The sequence below is a fragment of the Vigna unguiculata genome, chromosome 4 (assembly GCF_037176805.1).
Source record: "Vigna unguiculata cultivar grain cowpea cultivar isolate G323 ecotype 2 chromosome 4, ASM3717680v1, whole genome shotgun sequence".
Classification (NCBI taxonomy): Eukaryota; Viridiplantae; Streptophyta; class Magnoliopsida; order Fabales; family Fabaceae; genus Vigna; species Vigna unguiculata.
In genome coordinates, this window is record NC_140795.1 from 2,237,605 (window position 1) to 2,256,856 (window position 19,252).

The 19,252-nt window shown below is 33.5% G+C and overlaps 3 protein-coding genes across 3 annotated transcripts; all 3 read left to right on the forward strand.

Annotated features, from left to right (window-relative positions):
- Positions 1-1,034: 1,034 nt before the first annotated feature.
- LOC114182243 (26S proteasome non-ATPase regulatory subunit 13 homolog A-like) lies at positions 1,035-8,090 on the forward strand. The gene is made up of 6 exons (XM_028069063.2): positions 1,035-1,289; positions 3,868-4,314; positions 5,699-5,779; positions 5,883-6,079; positions 6,181-6,280; positions 7,606-8,090. Exons 1-6 carry the CDS (start codon positions 1,140-1,142, stop codon positions 7,789-7,791), a joined length of 1,161 nt encoding a protein of 386 aa, XP_027924864.1. The 5' UTR covers positions 1,035-1,139; the 3' UTR covers positions 7,792-8,090.
- Positions 8,091-10,176: 2,086 nt separating this feature from the next.
- LOC146886623 (LEAF RUST 10 DISEASE-RESISTANCE LOCUS RECEPTOR-LIKE PROTEIN KINASE-like 2.4) lies at positions 10,177-10,641 on the forward strand. The gene has a single exon (XM_085672593.1). The coding sequence runs from the start codon at positions 10,177-10,179 to the stop codon at positions 10,639-10,641; it is 465 nt and encodes a 154-aa protein (XP_085528719.1).
- A 570-nt stretch (positions 10,642-11,211) lies between these two features.
- Positions 11,212-17,909, forward strand: LOC146886624 (LEAF RUST 10 DISEASE-RESISTANCE LOCUS RECEPTOR-LIKE PROTEIN KINASE-like 2.4). Its single transcript, XM_085672768.1, has 3 exons — positions 11,212-12,098; positions 16,257-16,292; positions 16,615-17,909. Exons 1-3 carry the CDS (start codon positions 11,336-11,338, stop codon positions 17,709-17,711), a joined length of 1,896 nt encoding a protein of 631 aa, XP_085528894.1. The 5' UTR covers positions 11,212-11,335; the 3' UTR covers positions 17,712-17,909.
- The last annotated feature ends 1,343 nt before the right edge of the window (positions 17,910-19,252 follow it).

A 19,252-nucleotide genomic window follows, 5' to 3' on the forward strand; every position in this document is an offset into this window, starting at 1 on the left:
TTCCAAATTTTGTCAAGGACCAACTGGGTCAAATCTTGATCGGAACCGACTTGACAGAATTTGGCCTAATTTGGCCAAATTTTGTACAGGGTCATGCCAACTCAATCAGATACGACTAAATTTGGGCTAATCCGTCTCAACCTTTAGCCTAACCTAATAAAAAATATAAAGTGAAAATTTGGATTGAATATTTTAGATTATCCATTTTGAAAATCTAGATTTCGAGAATGGATATCCAATCCATAAAATATATAAAATGTAGATTAGATTGATATCCAGATCCAATAAAATTGATTTTAAATGGATTGGATTTTTATTAGAATGGATATTAAATGGATTGGATTTTTAATAAAATGGATATTAAATGGATTGGATCATAGAAAAAATGAATTGGATCATAAAAATTAAATTTTTTGCCAGGTTTTATTTAGTATTTCAATTTGCTTTAGTTTTTAAGAAAATTGTTAGTATTTGGTTCATTGATAATGAATAACAAAATAATTTTTTTTCAAAGTTAAAACAACAATTATAATACAAATGTAAGAAATATAAAACTGTTTTGAATTATCAGTGTATGTTTCTTTATTTGTAACCCAAATTGATTTACACAACACAACTCTTCGATGTTTAAGTGACTATTACACAGTTGTTGATCATAGCTTGCATACTTTCAGAGTATTTGTGTAGTTTTCTAGTATCAAGAGAGCTTCCTTCCTCGTTGCTTCACTTTGATTATAATGTACATCAGTTTACTTATTTATTTATTTCAATTGATGATTGAACGAATAAAAGAGTTTATTGTTCCAATTTTTATACAATTTAGTTAATTTTAAATAGAAATAACGGTTGATATTAATCTATTTTATAAATTCAAATAATTGATATATGAATGTATAAAAGTAAAATATGTTGTCAAAATGTCACAATTGATTATGTGTAAATTGCAACAACAACTTATTGGTTAAATTATTAAAAGAAATGGATTTATTTCTTTGAAAAGAATATAAGAAAATAAGAAAAGGAAAAGTAAATGTTAAATTTAAAAATACAGAAGAAGAATATAAATCCAGAAGAAATAAGAGACAAACTACAGGGGTTTTCTATTTCGTATTTTGGGGTTCTTTCTCGCGTGAATCGCCATGGCTGCTCTGCAATACTTGGAATCGTTGCGCAATTCGCAACCTGAGCTCGCCGATTGGTACAATTCGCTCGCGGATCTGTATCAGAAGAAGCTTTGGCATCAGCTCACCCTCAAACTCGAGCAGTTTGTCGCCCTCGCTGTTTTTCAGGTTCCACTCCTCTTCTTTGCACTCAAGATGGACTGTTTTAGGTTTGTTTTGTTTCGGAAATTGTTGGTTTAGGGTTTTAATTTGTTTATTTTTTGTGTCATTGTTGGTGTGAGTTCGATTTGGGAGTTAGGGGGGATGTGGTCTCGAGAGAGTGATTGTGCTTCTGTTAGGGTTTTGTTTTGGGGAGTTTGTTTATGTTTTGGAACGGTGGGAAAGATGGGGACTTTTTTTCACTATGATAGCGTTTGGTTTTCGTTTGGGATCCGAAGACTTTGGGTGGGAAATGCGGATGGGGTTGTTAATAGATTGTATTTAGGCTTTTGCTTGAAAGTACATATTTGGGCTCCTGATTTGGAGTTGGGTTTTACAGTTTGAATTGTTTGGATTTGGAGGGGAGTGATGAGTGAAGATTTTTAGCGACCTGGTATATTATTATATAACGTTTGGAACATGTGTGATACGGTTACTAATAGATGCCAAGATACTATGAACTAAAGAGCTCAAAGAATCTCAAATTGAAGGAAGTTCTATAATAGAAAGAACCTCGAGACTTTCTTGATATAGAGAAAAACAGAGAAGAAGAATTACAGTTTTCTATCAAAAGCAAGAGAGCTTTCACTTATGTTCACACTAACTATATATAGAGTTACTTAACTAGTAGTTAGCTGTCATCAACTAACTAATTTGGCTATAACTACTCAACTAACTACTAAAAATACAGACTCTAACAATGTACCCCCCTTAAGAAAATCCTTCTCAAGGATTACAAAAATGTGGAAATTTTCTTGGAAGATCAGAGTAATATTTCCAAGTTGCGTCTTCAGGACACTGATTTTTCCTCTGCACCAGTACTTTTGTCACTGCCTGTCCTCTCTTTTTGACAAAGGTTCCGTCAAGTATGGCTTCTGGTTCCTTTGCATACGAAATATCAGTAATATGGCTAGACAAAACTGAGGAATTTGTAGCATCACCAATGTATTTCTTTGACTGATAAGCATGGTATACACTGTGCATTTGGAAAGTGCTTGGTAATTGTAACTTGTAAGCACTGCCCTGACGTTATCAATCACAGGAAAAGGACCATAGTACTTAGGAGCCAATTTTTCATCAATTCTAGTTGCTGCTGAGCCTTGCCTACAGGAATGAAGTTTCTAATAAATTTAATCTCCTACTTGAAACTGTCTGTCAACATTATGTGTATTGGCCAATTGCTTCATTCTGTCTTGAGGTCCTGAAATGAAACTTATGAACTCTTAGCATCTCTTCCCTTTTTGTAAGATTTCCGTCTAATTGCGTGGGGGGTTTTGTGACAAATCTTTGGGTCATTAATCTGTCCAACTTTGAGCGGGGATTCTTGCCTTTTATTCATAGTACGGAGGTTGCTAACTGATTGATGTTGATATTGGTGGGGGGATAGTGAACAATCTGCCTTACAAACATGGTAGATGTCTTCGCGGGGTATGGTGGAAGCATGGATATGGTTGAAGAAAAATATAGTATATTCATATTGGTAAAGATAAGAAATAAAAAAAATGTAGAAATTAAACAGAGGTTGTAGGGTAGTCACCAGAGATGGCAGTCAGTCTCTGGTTGGTAGTTGGAGATGGCTGTGAGAGTTGCTGGGGTGGTTCCGTATTGTACAACTCTGGTGCTGTGGTGGTCCATCTCTGGTGTGGTCGTGGTTGCCATAAATGGATGTAATTAGTTGCTGGGTGCAAGGGTATTGTGGTGCTGATCCATCTCAGGTGCAGTGGTTGCTGGAGATGCATGTGAGTGGCTTGGATGGTTGTCAAGCTTCGTGCAATTTTGCAACATAGTCCAGACGCCTTTCTTTTCTTTTGGTTTAAGGTTTTCGAACTAGTGGGCTGTTTCACTAATTGTTTGGGCGGTGGCTTGGGTTAGGTTGTGGGCCTTATCTTTTAAAAAATAGTTTTTGGGTGGGTCATGCAGTCCACCTGTATTCTATACATTTACAAGGTTTTCAATCTCTTTTAGGAATGGTTTGGGTTGGGTTGCACGGACCAGGCCATTCTTTTATTGTTTTAGAGTTTCAGATTGTTTTTGGGCTGGGTGTCATGACCCAACTCATTCATCTCTTTATTCTTGACAGGCATTTTGCCATGCCATTTCAGATGCCATGTCTGCCTTGCGTTTTGTGGCTGCCACAACTCACCATAAAAACCATCCACCCCATTGCCATTTCCTGGTGCCTGAGTGATTTCCGCATAGCGCTTCCATGGCCACTATTTAACAACATTGGTTGTTGGATATCCCAAAGTAGAACTTCCCTGACCACTTTATTGTCCAGTAATGCCTCTACTTAACTATTGCATATGATATTATGTTTGATTCCATTATGTTAGTCATGTCACTCATTCTTCTATTCAACTATTAACTATTATGTTTGATTTCGTTTTATTATTTATTATGTTGTACAGTTTGTGGATATTGCTATTTCCTTTTTGCTTCTAATATAATTTTTCTCTACCTTTATTGAATAAAATTCACTTTCTGGTGTGTATTCTTATCATTATTCATGTTTTTTTTTATTATAATTAGTTATTGCAAAAATTTTCAGGCTGGTGATGCTTTGATTCAATTATATCACAATTTCATCACAGACTTCGAGACTAAAATCAACCTTCTGAAGCTTGCACATTTTGCTGTTATAGTTTCTCGGCAGTATTCTGAAAAAGAAGCAGCGATTGGTTATCTTGAAGCAGTCATTGAGAAACTGCAAGCCACTAGAGAGCAGCGCATAGAAGAACCTATTCTTTACATTAAGATGCAAATAGCAATATTCAAGCTTGAGCAAGGTGACCAGAAGGAAAGCAAGAGACTCCTGGAAGATGGGAAGACGACACTTGACAGCATGACAGATATTGATCCATCTGTATATGCTAACTATTACTGGGTATCATCTCAATATCACAAGACCCGCCAGGAATTTGCAGAGTTCTACAAAAGTGCCCTTCTCTATTTGGCATACACATCAGTGGAGTCTCTATCAGAATCATTCAAGCTGGTGTGTCATCACAATTGTTGCAAATTTCCTTTTATGTTGTCTAAAATTATGGCTATTTACTTACACTGGTTACTTTTGAATCAATTTATGATTTGTATTGCAAGGGGAGATAGAAAGCCAAAAAAATCCACCATATAAATAGAGCGGCTTATGGCAGAAGCCATGGCTGACAATGTGTTTACACACACACACACACGCATGTACAGATTAAAAAAAAAACTGTAAAAGTGACAAATATATTAAAAAAACATAAAACTAAAACTCACAACAGTTATCTAAGTCTCAATCTCATGATTGTCATCACATAACAATAGGGCAATACTAAAGACACAATTGACTCATTGCAAAATAAATTCTCATCCCCTCTTCTAATCAATTTAATTGTTCTCCTTGTCATAAAAAGAGGCATCTCCTTCAGCTTCCACTCCTAACATTTCCAAGTTAATATTTGGCAATCTTCTAATTCTTCCTGCTCACTACTATTTTCTCCAATTGTTCGAGTAGAACCGCTTTGTAGTTTCTGAAGCTCCTCCTTTTCTTTTTATAGAAACTCTTTCTGATGATGTTCCATCTTGACCCTCTCCATTTGCAAATTGCATCCTTTTGTTTATTCATCAAACTCCTTATCTACTAATAGTGGATGGCGATGGCTGCCCAAACTTTTTGAATTAGGCAACACTGGTTGTGACTGTTGCATCTATGACAATTCTTTCTGAATTATGGAAATAGTATTTTCACTCAAACAAAATCCGTAGGGGAGGGGAAGAAGGAAGATGACAATGGTAAGGAGCTTGATAATCGGTGATGCTTTCCAAAAGCATATGGCTAGTAGGACTGTTTATTAATTTACAGGGGGTGAGAATGACAATGAGTGTAGTTTTCTGCACATCCAACTGTGGGTATTATGGAGTGATATTCTCTTGAATCACATTTTGCTCCTATAGTTACTTATGTATATGTGTGTATGTGGCTATATATGTATATATGACACGGGAGCACAAAGCTCATGGCAGCTGAAGTCCAGTTTTATGTTGCCCTGTGGTAATTGAAGCTAGTTGATGTGTCTAACCGTTCTTTATTTATGTAATATTTATCTATTATCTATTAAAATTTTAGCTTATTTTACTTTTATTTTGCAAATGTCATTGTGTCATCTTTAGAAAGAATAATGTGGAGGAGTTTGAAGATAAATCGATGCATTTTTTTTTTGTTATAAAATTGAATCTTCATCTGAGGTTTATGAATACATATAGGTGAACTGTGTTCTCTATAAGGTATAAGGAGAGGTTAAGGCAGAGTTCATTGTGTTCTATCTCATTTATGGGTTTGTTTCTATTTGTTTGCAGATTTTATATGAATTAATGTTCTCTTTTTTATTTTATAGGATTTAGCATTCGATTTGTCCCTCTCTGCGCTTCTTGGGGACAACATCTACAACTTCGGAGAGCTACTTGCCCATCCTATAGTGAGTAATTACGTAAAAAATTTTGGAGCACCTTTTTCTGAAAATTCTGTTTCATCTATCTTTTTACTATGTTGGTTCACACAGCCTGTAATATGTTAAACAGATCAAGAGTCTTCTAGGGACAAAAGTGGAATGGCTTTACTATATTCTGCAGGCATTCAATTCCGGTGATTTAGTACAATATCAAGAATTGTGTCGGGTGCATAATGCTGCTTTAAGAGCCCAACCAGCGCTGGTTCAAAATGAACAGAAGTTGTTGGAAAAGATCAACATTCTCTGTCTGATGGAGATTATATTCAGGTGTATAGTTAATTACATTACATTGTTGTTACCTGTTGAGGTGTATTTAATAACCCTTTTTGTTTTCATTCCCAATTCAAATTGATTGCCATTGCTTGCAGTCGGCCTTCAGAAGATCGAACTATTCCCTTGAGTGTAATTGCTGAGCGTACAAAACTTTCCATAGAGAATGTGGAACATCTCCTAATGAAGAGCTTATCTGTAAGTTGTATAGGAAGTTCTTAGGAAAACATTGTAGAAAATGTTTGGTTTTCTTTGCAACCATTTAAAGTAGTACACTTTCAAGTCATGCATTTTTGCAGATGTGAAATAGCTTATGGTGTTCTCTTCTTATCCTTTTTATTGGTGTATATTATTTTCTATTATGACTTGACCTATAATGACAACTAATCATCGTGTTTTAAGTTTATATTCTGTATGGGAGTGGAGATATAAACTATAATCTATAGTTGTGGTTGTTGACATGTCCCTACGCAGTTGAAGAATTGTGTTGTGTTCATTATTACTTATAAAATGTATAGTTGATTATTTTGAGTTTTAGTTATTACGGTGTGATACATAAGCAACCCCTAGTGATGTATTTTTTCTATGCTGAAATTACCTCTTATCTTGAGGTAGTTTTGTTAAAGTGAGTGGTATGACCTCCCTGTTCAAACATGTTCAGAAGAGCTTTTGATGCTTGATTTCATTTAAGGAATACGTAACTTCTTGCCATATTGTTGGTTGTAGGTTGCGAAGTAAATATTCTGTTGACTTTTATTGTCTATTGGACAACTCATTGTAGTTATCATTTGCAATTAACTCTATTTTTGTCACCTGAAAATTAACCACACCCATTGCTAAGAAGTAGGTTAAAATGGGACAATTGGTTGGTTTGGAGAGTTTAATTGACTTAAAGTGACGAAATATATTTGGTTAAAATTTTGTTGAGCATTTTCATCTTTTACTACGGTTTATAAATCTTGGGAAGTTTGCACGGAATACGTTATTTATCTGATGTTAGAAGTTTGAGAGATTATTTGCCACATATTAAAGTCCAAAGGGTTTGTCCCAGGTTGAAAGTTGAAATACTTTTTTGGCTGTCTGGAATTGGTGTTCCGTTAAAGCCAAAGCCACCTTTAGTCTTGCTTTCATCTTGTCCTTTTATTACCCCCTGAAGCTGCTTTAGACGTGGGATCTTTTTCCACATTCAAATAAATTTGTTGTTTTTACTTGTATATCTACACCTTTTCAGTGATTAAGCAGAAGGTCTTGTTTAATATTGTGGCTGTGGTTTAGAAATACTTATATTGCTCCATAACTGAATGTTTATTACGAGTACCCTAAGACATCATTCTGAATGTATTTACAGCATTATGTAATTTGTTTCAAAGAATTTTTGGTTGTCCATGAACTGTTCCAAGCAAAGCAATCGGAAGTTTCTTTACTGTAATGTCTGCATTTGAGAACTTCATTATTATCATATAGAGCTTCGGCAAATAACGTTTTAAAACCTAAAGCTTGAAAGTGAATTTCTTTATTTGCAGGTTCATCTAATTGAGGGTATAATTGATCAAGTTGAGGGCACAGTGCACGTTTCCTGGGTGCAACCAAGAGTTCTGGGTATTCAACAGATCAAATCCTTACGGGATAGACTTGACAGTTGGACAGGGAAAGTACACACTGCATTGTTGTCCATCGAGGCAGAAACACCCGATCTAATCGGATCGTGAATTTTCTTCTATTTATTTTCTGCCCTTTGTAACAATTTCATAGGTTAAAGAGAACACATCCTTGGGCGACACAAGATGAGGAGACTTCCAAGTGACATGGTGCCTGGGTTTGTCTGCTGCTTTCTGAGTGATTGTACTTGGCTTAGAAATTGTTGGTTCTATGCTTACAAACTTACAGACATGGTAACTCGTCTCCACCCAGGCCGTTTTTACGCATTAGTGTGATGACAAACTGTATCTGGAATTTTCTTTGATACGTCCATTTTTATTGACTTTTTAGAATTATTTTTCATTGAACAGTCCCAAGCATTCACCTTCGTTCTTTTGCCCAATTTTATTGCTATTAGCTAATCTTTTCTCTATTATTCTAACTTCCGTTATTTGTGCGAGGCTGTTTTTTTATAACAGCAATAAAATGATGAATTGACACGATTGGTGATGAAGATGCTAAATAACACTTTGATGAACATACCTTTTTTCTTGTAGTATGAACCATATGTTACTAGAAATTCTCATGGAAACATTTGGTTGAACTGCTTTGCGGTATGAAAAACAATATTCGTCAAAGAAAGATTGAATTCGTAGAGGTTTTACGATTTCATTTCAAATGTGATAATTACGTTGATAAGTTAAATATGAAGTATTAACCTTAAGAAATATCAATTAAATCTATAATAGAGAACACAAATAGAAGAAATGAAAATTGAAGCATTGAATAAAAGATTATTAAAAGTCGGTGGAAATATGTTTAGATTTGGATGGAGTGAAAGAGGAAGCCATGGAAAGGATCTTGAAGAAAATCTATGGAGAAGACGAGAGAATTGCGCAGAAAACGGTGACTAAATAAAATGGTAAATTCTTAATGTAACGCCCTTTTAGATTTTTTTTTAAAGGAGGTTGGGAATAAATTCTGGTTTTTCTAAGTCATTTGAAATCTAGAACGTAAAAACGTAATATTTTGTTGTTAGATGAACTCCCTAAAAAGAGAATTGATGTCAGTCAATGGTGGTGGGAATAAAAAGAAATGTGCAAGAGAGTTTATTTGAAAGAATGGTTCTTAAATTCATAATATTTTCCGTTTAAGAAGCCTCTCTCGAGGTATAATAGTGAGTAAAAATTATGAGAATGGACAAATGTTAAAATTGCTTGAGATTACAAAGTGTTGAAAAAAGAAAGAAAAGCTCAAGATAGATCAAAATGTTAAGTATGGCTGGAAAAGAATATATGAATCTCAAAATGTTTAAAAAGAAGACAATTTCAAAGAATTTTGATTTCGAGAAACAGTTATCAAATGAAACAGATCGAGATTTGTTTTGAAATCACTTTTCTAAACATTTGTAATACAAAACACTTTTGTAAACACGCTCTGAAGCAAATGAGAATGAAGGAAATAATTTTGTCTTTTTATGTATTTCTTGATCTTTATTTCTTTAAAGTTTTTTCTTGCCTACCAGACTTTTTAGTTATACTAGCCAAAATACACACGCATTCTCACATTCACATTTTTATTATATTGAAAAATATATATAATTTTATAATTTTTACAGTTTTATTCTTTTCATGAATAATTAATTATAAAATAGAAAAGTAATATATATATATATATATATATATATATAATTCTGTAAAAGTAGTATTAAAAAATTCTGTAAACATTATTTAGAACAACTTAAAGATATAAAACTAATTATCTTAATGTCGCCCTGTTTTATTTTAACAAGTGAAAAAGAGATATTATTTTTCAAAACAAATTTTAAAAATGAATCTTAAAGAATTTTAAAAATAAAAACAGAAATAGATTTAAAAAAGAATGCTCTTTGTCTGCATTTTTTTTCTTTAGCTGCCACAGGAATATTATGAAAGTAAATACGAACAGTGCTATTTTGTAAAATCCCCTTAGCCTATCTTTGTAAAAGGCTAAAAGTAGAAGCAGCTTCATTTCCTTATATCTTAAGAGTAGTACATTATGGGTTCTTTCTAATAAAACAGGAAAAAGATTAAAATATAGTGTTTAGTCTTAGTGATTATTCAATCCGTTCACTAGGTTTGTTTGTCTTCAGGAGTCTTACATCTAATTATTACCAGTATAATTTTATCTTAATATCTCAAATAAACCTTTAATACTGACTTTTATAATCTAGACTAATCAGGTGGAATTTTAAATTTTAAATTCTGCATGTACAGTGACTTTACTTATTTTATATCTTTTATATCAAAATTTCAGACTTTTCAAAGTTTGGTTCCATATCCTCAACACCATCATTTATTTTAATAGCCATCAACGTGGTTAGGAACTTCAATTAGTTTGGCTTATGAAGAGATTGTTGTTGTTTTGTGCTCCATCTTTCTCATCACTAACAAACTAGGCCTCTCACAAGTTCTATCATGCCTCTTCCCCTGGTTTCACCTCCTTCTACCATCATCATCAACACCCTTTTCTTCTTCTCACTCTTATTCCCAATTTATGCATCTAGTGATGCTGAAGGGTACACAGCATGTGAGCCTTTTAGCTGTGGCAAAATCAACAATATTAGCTACCCATTTTGGGGTAAGGACCAGCCAGGGTACTGTGGGCATCCAAAGTTCAAGCTTGATTGCCAACAAGACAACGTGACAATTGACATCATGTCACAGACATTCCAAGTCATTGACATGAATCAAACATCTAAGGTTTTGAAGATTGCAAGGTTGGATTTATTGGCTGACCCTTGTACTAATGATTATGTACATGTGAAGTTGGATCCTGATTTCTTTAACTACACTTCTAATGATGATGCGTACACTTTGGAAGATCTATTACTTACATCCATATATTTATCCGATCAACATGGTGATTCTTTGTCAAAATAAGAGACATTCGAACAACAATACCAATGACAACAAATTTATTTGTCATTCCTAAATAACACAAACTTTTTATGCATAACCTCTTCTCTCGATGTTCAACATTAATGTAGTTCTATACCTACATCTATACCCTCTTGCCTACATTCATAATAATTTTCATCTTTTTAACTTTGCCACAGTGACGCTTTCTATACTCTATGTGTAACCTCATACAACTATGGAATCAAAGACGTGAATTATGAATCACGGCAATCAAAAGTACTTTATAATCATCCCATTCAATTTTGGTTGCAAAATTTCACATGATATTAATCCTGTTAGGATTTCAAGTATTTAACATCTCACGTTTAATAGAAATGAATAACATGAATTATATATGAAAAAAGTTCACAGGTTAGAGTTAGAAGTGTGAGAAGAAAAAACTCATATATTGAGAATAAATCATTAAATTCTTATTTTTAATGTGATAAATTATTGAAATAACCATTGACTTTAAAAGGGAAAAAAAAAAAAAAAAGCAGAAGTAACCAAGAGAGTTTCTTCCCTAATTCTTTGAATTAGGAAGAGGTGGGGAGTAAAGAAAGTAAGAGGAAAGAAGGAGGTAGTTACGTGGGAGGAGTGTGTGTGTGTGTGCGTGTCAATAGGTTTGATTTATGAGAGAGGGTTGGGAGGGAAGTGAGAAGAAGTGTGTGTGAGAATGGACGATAAGCATAGTCACCTTCTTGCCTTCGCACTCACCGTCTCTTGCTTCTTCTCCATCGCTTTGCCACACTCCCATTCTCAACCATCGCCTTGTGCTGAGCAGTCATACCGCTGCAACATAAGCGTGTCCGCCATCTTCGATCCTCCCTGGAAACAGATTCCAGCCTCTCAATGTAACGGCGCCGACACATCATCCCTGCTCAGCTGCCATGTTTTTTATGATAATGTTCCTATTAAATCTCAAAATTTCACAGTGAAGGATATCAACAACACCGCTCACACCATGAAAGTCATGCTAACACCCCCTGTAACCGATGTCTGTTCTCCTCACTTTTTGAACTTCGATTACCAGACCTTCAACAACACTCTGCTCCAGTATAACGCGTCCGTGCATAAAATCATCATATTCCGTAATTGTCCTATAATCCCAAAGTTCCCTTCAAAACGCAAATTTACGTGCGGGGATGTTCTGTATTACTTTGAGGAAGAGGAGATGCTCCACAGATACCCACCGCTTCAGAATTGCACGGGACGTTGGGTGGTGCCTGCTGCCACTCCTCTGGATGGTTATGATGATAGTAATGACGGAGCTGGAGTTCTTGAACAAGCTCTGAATGATGCGTTTGAGGTGAACTATAGTATTATTCCTGATGGTTGCTGCAGAGAAAGTGAGGGAACTTGCTGGAGAGATAATTATGGTGAACATGTAGTTTCATGCAAGTACTATTGCCCAAATCAAAACTGTTCTCCCAAAGGAGGTAAGTCTTCTATCCTCTTTTTTCCGCTTTCCCTCTGTTTTATCCAACCATTAGGACCAAATTAGCACAACAAATTGAGTGCAGTCTGGGAACATATGCAACTGGACCAACCCCATCCTCTCATCTTCCATCTCCACCACCCACTTACCAATCATAACTTCCTTTCTCTTTTTTTTTTTTTTTTTTTTTTATAAAAAAACTCCCCTTTTTTTTTTCTTGACAAATCATCAAATTTCTTTTACAATGACTTATATCCTTCCGCCATGGTTTCTTTCCCCCCAACTCCCATAAAGCTTCGGCTTCGCCATTGTTGGTACATCATCAATTATTCTGAACCCAAAAACAAAAACAGAGTGCAATAACACCAATTTCAATTTGATTTTTGTTTATCATTATTCTCGGACACTTATGGAAAGAATTTGAAACAGGTTTTTTAATTAAACATTATAAGAAAGAGTATTTTTTCTACATAAATATTATTTTTTAATTCTTCTGTCATATTAATATTGTAAAATTATGTTGTTAAACTTGCATGTATGCGTAACTTTATTAGGTAAATGAAGAGGCAGCTTTAATATTTTGGAACAAATTAACTATACTTTAACACATGTTATATTCATTTTGACATATATATTTTAGAGATAAAATAGTTAATAAAATAAACTTATATTAATAAAGAAAGAAAAAGTGAATGGTAGGGAGGGAAGAGTAGATTCTTAGTCGTTGACCTGAACGATGAGTGTGAGAAAAACAAGAGTGGCTGACTGCACATTTTTCCAAGTCATGCCTATATAATTCCTTTACTCACTTCAATTCTCCAGCTTTGACTGTCTTCTGAAACAAGGTAACAACAGTGAGATGGAGTAAAAGTATTTTAATCTTTTTACTCTGTAGAATGAGATGTGGTTATGAGAATGAGAGTGCAACAAGAAAAACCCCAATTAATTCAACATCACCTGCCCAGGGTCCAATCAACCATGATGCTTTCTTCTTGATATTTTTAAACAATTAATATTGCGAAACTATTTCTCCACTTATTCTTGTTTTACTTTCAAAATTGGTGCTCATCTCACAAAAGATTAATCCATGATCATCTAAGGCAATTATATGTCTTAGACTAGGACCTCCTGCTACTCTTATCACATAAATCATTCTACTCTATTTGAGTCTGAATGATCGCTAGAGTTTCAAGATGTCATTTTACTTGAATCCATAGTCCAATGCACACACTAAAATAACACCACCATAAAATCTCCCCATACGAGACCGTGAAATTACGTCAATCACATATAATGCTCGTGTGTGTGCATATATATATATATATATATATATATATATATATATATATATATATATATATATATATATATATATATATATATATATATATATGGAAAAATGCATAATCAATTGAGAAGATTACTGTTTTTATCCCCAAGAATCATCCTATTAATAGAGAAATAAAAATAAACACAAGGAAACACATAAATAACTCTCTCATGCCCTTCGACCCCGAGTACTCATACTCTCCAAAGTAATAATTTAACTCAAATCTCACAACGCTCTTATTACAAAAGTACTAGAAATAAGAATAAGAAGAGTCAAATATAAGCTTGAAGTGTCTTTGACTCGGGACAAGGAACATCATGGACTTATAGCCCATTATATAGTAATTAACACCCACCCCATTAGTTATCCTATGTGATATGGGGCTTTTCAAGATATGTTATTTTCATCAACCTAACATTCTGCACCCTGATTAAAATAAACATATCTTCATTGCCTATACCAACAATCATACTTCACCATAAGGAGTCGCTTGGAATCAAGTCATCACGATAATTTTCACTTGGAATCAAACTATCCCAAGAATTTTCACTTGAAATCAAACCAACCCAAAAATTTTCACTTGGAATCAAACCATTCCAAGAATCTCCACTTTGAATTAAGTCATCCCAAGAATTTCCATGTACCTTGCATTAATGCTAACCCATGCCCGTGTATAATCACCACACACATTGCATAAATGTTAGCCAAGGCACGCACATAAACATCATACACCCTTCATCGGAACAATGCTGTAACCCATGATGCAAAACCACTGAACCTTGCGAAAAACTACAGATTGAACATCTACACTTTGCAGTCACCGTGCCATTTGACTCCCTCGTCGGATACGCAACACCCGTCGACATAACGCCTGATGACGTAACACCAGCATTAACTCTCGGTCGAAGTAGATTTGTAAACCGCAGAGCACTTCCTCCATGCACATGCATCAAACTGTGACTCATACAAGTCAGATCTCCATCGTACATCACTCATCGGGCCATGCGAACAACAACTACGGTGTCCTCCGTAGATCCAGGAGCATCTCGCCACTGCGAACTCCACTGCAAATCCAGCACGACTCACAATCCTTGTAGCTCCACGAACCTAGCTGTAGATTTACCGCCTCAACACAACACTAACAATGATCCTTCCATCAAATTTTTCATTGCTACTTCAACAACCAAGGATGATTTTTCAACCATAAGAAATTAATCTTTTAGGATGTGGAAGATCAAACTACGCTGCAACCATAAAGCATACTATGAAAAAAAATCCTACTGAACCATAATTCTTGATGCCACTATTGGGAAAAACACCTCATCAATTAAGAACATTACCGTTTTTATCCCTAAGAATTACCCTATTAATAGAGAAATAAAAATAAACACAAGGAAACACATAAACAACTCTCTCATGCCCTTTGACCCCGAGTACCCACACTCTTCAAAGCAATAATTTAACCAAAACTTCACAACGCTCTTATTACAAGAGTATAAGAAATAAGAAGAGTCAAATACAAGCTTAAAGTGTCTTTGACTCGGGGCAAGGAATATCATGGACTTAGAGCCCATTATATAGTCACTAACACCCACCCCATTGGTTATCCTAGGTGATATGAGATTTTTCAAGACATGTTATTTTCATCAGCCCAACAATATATATATATATATATATATATATATATATATATATATATATATATATATATATATTTTCACAAACCCATTATCACTTCAGTTTCACAACAATACTTTCACAATCATATACATCCTTAATCATATTTTCATATTCACATATCAATAATTTCATCTCAAATTTCAAATATCAAATAATCACATATTTTGCAACAACATACCAAGTCAAGTCTAAAAAATACCACATTATTCATGCATAACTTCATAAATCATATTTTTAAAATTAATTTAGTGAATCACATGTTAAAACTAAAGAACTTAACATGCTCCAATAATTCTCTCTTGTCCATAAGGAACTTAGTCGATCACAAATAAAGCATCTTAAATGTATTTATTACCTAAAGGACTTTTAACCGTAACCACTCCTTTGTCTTTGATATCAACACTTTCTCCATTGTCAAATGTGAATTTAGAAAAGTAGGACCAATCAAGTTCCTTGAATAAACTTGCATCATGAGTCATATGATTGGTACACCCATTCTCTATGAGCCAAGCTTCTTTGTTGTGATTGGCAGAATAAAAAGAAAAAATAAAGAAGTGCTCCTCAATCTGTTCTTCATGCTCAACAAGTTGGTTGCATGCCCGACATCTGACTCTAGGTCTGAACAAACAATTTTTTGTATGGTTCGTCTTTTTATAATGAGAACAAGTTGGCTTTAGTTGAGATCAATTTAGTTAAAATCTCATATCAACTAGAGATAAAATAAATTTATAGTATATAAATGAATGTAAATCTCATGTTACAAGTTAGTTTTATAAGGTTGAGTTAGACTTAAAATTCATTTTTTAAAAAATTTGAACATAAGTTTATAATCTAGACTAAGCAAATGATAGTAAATTTTAGTGTTGAAATCCAACGTATAATATAAGATTTAAAACGTATTGTAACAATGAAAAAATTAAACACTAAGGTAGAAAATTCGTTTAGATTGGAGCCAAATGCTTCTTTCCTCTGTCATAAATTTTAAGATTGCATTATAAAGTGAGGTAGAAAGATATTGTAACTTATTCCAAAGGAAAGTGACTGTAAAAGTAGATCGAATGTTTTATTTTGATCTAAACAATATTTTAACAAAATTTTCACCAATATTAGGAGTCTTATGAATTCCTCTTTTCTCATCTACTTTTGCAGGAAATGGGAACCAAAAGAGGAGACTCATTATTTTAGGTAATAAATATAAATTTCCTTTTATACTTTCCCATTCACTAGTTCCTTGAATATTATGACATACACTATTTTCTCGTGTTTCTCTCTTATCTCTTCACAATTGTATAGTCGTAATCATGGAAAAAAAAATTTATGTGCATTCTCTCTGATCAATTTAAATTATCGCTTAATAGTTTCCACTACATATTAGTTATCGATCTTTAATAAATTTTCATAGAGTTGGAATTATTGAAGTTTGTTTATATTTAAATTCACTAACTATAACTATATTTTTTATTTAAGTAAATGTTCATTAATCTCTATATAATGTATTTGCTAACAGGTGTTACATGTTCAGCAATTGCAGCAATGTTGATATTAATTTCAATTTTTTGTGTAAGATACAAGTCACCAACCTGGCAAGCAAAATTTGGCTTGACTTCAAAAAGTAATCAAAATATTGAAACATTCCTTAAAAGTCATGGCCCTTTAGCTCTGGAAAGATATAAACTATCAGATGTCAAGAAAATGACCAATAACTTCAAAGAGAAGTTGGGACAAGGTGGTTTCGGTGCGGTGTACAAAGGAAAGTTATCCAATGGTAGACTTGTGGCGGTAAAGATGTTGAGTGTTTCCAAAACAAATGGTGAAGAATTTATGAATGAGGTTGCTAGCATTAGTAGAACTTCTCATGTTAACGTCGTCTCTCTTCTTGGATTCTGTTTGAGAGGTCGCAAGAGAGTTCTCATATATGAATTTATGTCCAATGGTTCCCTTGACAAATTCATTTACAAAACAAGAGATGAAACACTTTCAGCCTTGAGTTGGGATGTCATATATAAAATTGCAAGGGACATAGCTCGAGGGTTAGAATACTTGCATAAGAGATGCAACACTCGAATTTTTCACTTTGACATAAAACCACATAACATTCTTCTGGATGAGAACTTTTGTGCAAAGATAGCTGATTTTGGGTTGGCAAAACTGTGTCCTAGGAATGAAAGTATTGTTTCCTTATCAGATGCTAGAGGAACAATGGGGTATGTAGCTCCAGAAATGTGGAGTAAAAGTTTTGGAAGAGTTTCATATAAGTCTGATGTTTATAGTTATGGAATGATGCTGCTGGAGATGGTAGGAGGAAGGAAGAACATCAATGGTGAAGCAAGTAATACAAGTGAGATATATTTCCCACACTGGGCTTACACTAAGCTTGAGTTGGATGATGATTTGAGACCAGATATGGAGATGTCAACAGAAGAAAATGAGATTGCAAAGAGGTTGGCGATGGTGGGTTTATGGTGCACTCAAACGTTTCCTAATGATAGACCTACAATGAGCAGCGTGATTGATATGTTGGAAGGCAGCATGGATTCCATACAAATCCCACCCAAACCTTTGCTTTCTTCTCCCACTAGATCACCACCAGAATATTCCATCTAATGAAATTAAGCACACTGCATATTTGGTAAATTTCCCTACTTATACTGTAAAATAAATCGCTCTTCATAGTTTTGAGTTGTTTTCTATCATCTAGAAAATCAGACACAACCTCATGTGACAGTTTTTAGGTTATATACTTTGTTACTTTAGTTTCATTTGTTTCTATTATGTCTTTTCCTGTTCTTTTTGGGTTTGTATACTCTTGGATTCTACCTTTTTTGTAATGCATGGGAACATTATTGTTTCCTTAGTTTGTGTCTTCTTTATATTCTTTTTCTCTTTTTCTCTCTGTTCTTTTTCCTGTTTTGTTAATGTCACATTCAATTATACTCATAAATTAGAGTTTATCAACAAAGTTTTATTTTGTCCAATTAATATATAATTTCACGAAAAAATATACTATCACTTCCATTTTTTGACTCTTATCTTTTATTTCTTGACGTGGTTTAATATAGGTCATTGATTCTTTTAAAGGAGAAAACAATGATACATTAATCAATGATCCACACTAAACTACGTCAAGAAATAAAGAATGAGAATCAATATCATTTCCTATAATTTCACATTCAAAAAGTTTAGAATACAACAAAATGTATACAAAAAGAGCATGGAATAACTTTCCTCCTTCCATAGCTTACACAAGATGTACAATACAAACCTAAGCTAACTATAGAGTTCCTATCACTAGAATGATTTACAAAATCAACATGAAAATAATTGATAGGGGACTATCTTCTAAACTTCAAGTGATACGAGTTTGAGGATAAATTCTCTTCAAGAAGGAGGATATGATAGATAATTATCTCATGAACATATATAAGAATAACTTGAGGAAGAAATTTGTAATTCAAAGAATATATGACAAAGTCAAAGATCAAAACAGTCTCCTTGAAACTTGCTTATAATTTTCCATGAAGGAGAGAACATGAAGATCATGAGCACATTTGTAAAACAGTTATTAAAAAGATTAGTTTATGTTTCTATATTTTTGGACTTTAGACTTTCTTCTAAAAATTAGTTTATGTTTTTAGATCTTGGACTTTCTTTTAAAAATTAATATATATTTTCATATTTTTGGACTTATGCTTTCTTTTAGAGTTGTAAGGTTTTCTTAAACTTTTATATATATATATATAGGTACCAAAAATTAATGCAGAAAATTTTAGTTATATATGAAATTTTATTTCATTAAAGAGATGATTTTCTTTGTTCATGGCTTAAGTCTTAAATTATTATCAAAGATTGACATCTTTGTAACGAATATTTACTTGTTTTATAAATTTATTAGATTGTGATGTTTTCCATTTCTGTCTTATTTTGTGTTTATAAAAATTATAAAATGAATCGTAAGTAAATGTAATTTGTAAGTGAGAGTTTTATATCAGAAAATATTAGCATGATATGATATTGTAGATATTTATATAGTGGAATCTAATAATAAAAAATGAGCTAGATATTAATAACCTTTGACTTTAAAAGGGAGAAAAACAAAAATACGGAAGTAACCAAGAGAGTTTCTTCCCAAATTCTTTGAATTAGGA

What these genes read in the sequence shown, in the direction of transcription:
- LOC146886623 (XM_085672593.1), top strand. Translation starts at nt 10,177, where the DNA reads ATGCCTCTTCCCCTGGTTTCACCTCCTTCTACCATCATCATCAACACC.
- LOC114182243 (XM_028069063.2), top strand. Translation starts at nt 1,140, where the DNA reads ATGGCTGCTCTGCAATACTTGGAATCGTTGCGCAATTCGCAACCTGAG. An exon ending in TCGCCCTCGCTGTTTTTCAG is followed by an intron (nt 1,290 to 3,867) that starts GTTCCACTCCTC and finishes AAAAATTTTCAG; the next exon opens with GCTGGTGATGCTTTGATTCA. An exon ending in TCCTAATGAAGAGCTTATCT is followed by an intron (nt 6,281 to 7,605) that starts GTAAGTTGTATA and finishes CTTTATTTGCAG; the next exon opens with GTTCATCTAATTGAGGGTAT.
- LOC146886624 (XM_085672768.1), top strand. Translation starts at nt 11,336, where the DNA reads ATGGACGATAAGCATAGTCACCTTCTTGCCTTCGCACTCACCGTCTCT. An exon ending in AAACTGTTCTCCCAAAGGAG is followed by an intron (nt 12,099 to 16,256) that starts GTAAGTCTTCTA and finishes CTACTTTTGCAG; the next exon opens with GAAATGGGAACCAAAAGAGG. An exon ending in GAGGAGACTCATTATTTTAG is followed by an intron (nt 16,293 to 16,614) that starts GTAATAAATATA and finishes ATTTGCTAACAG; the next exon opens with GTGTTACATGTTCAGCAATT.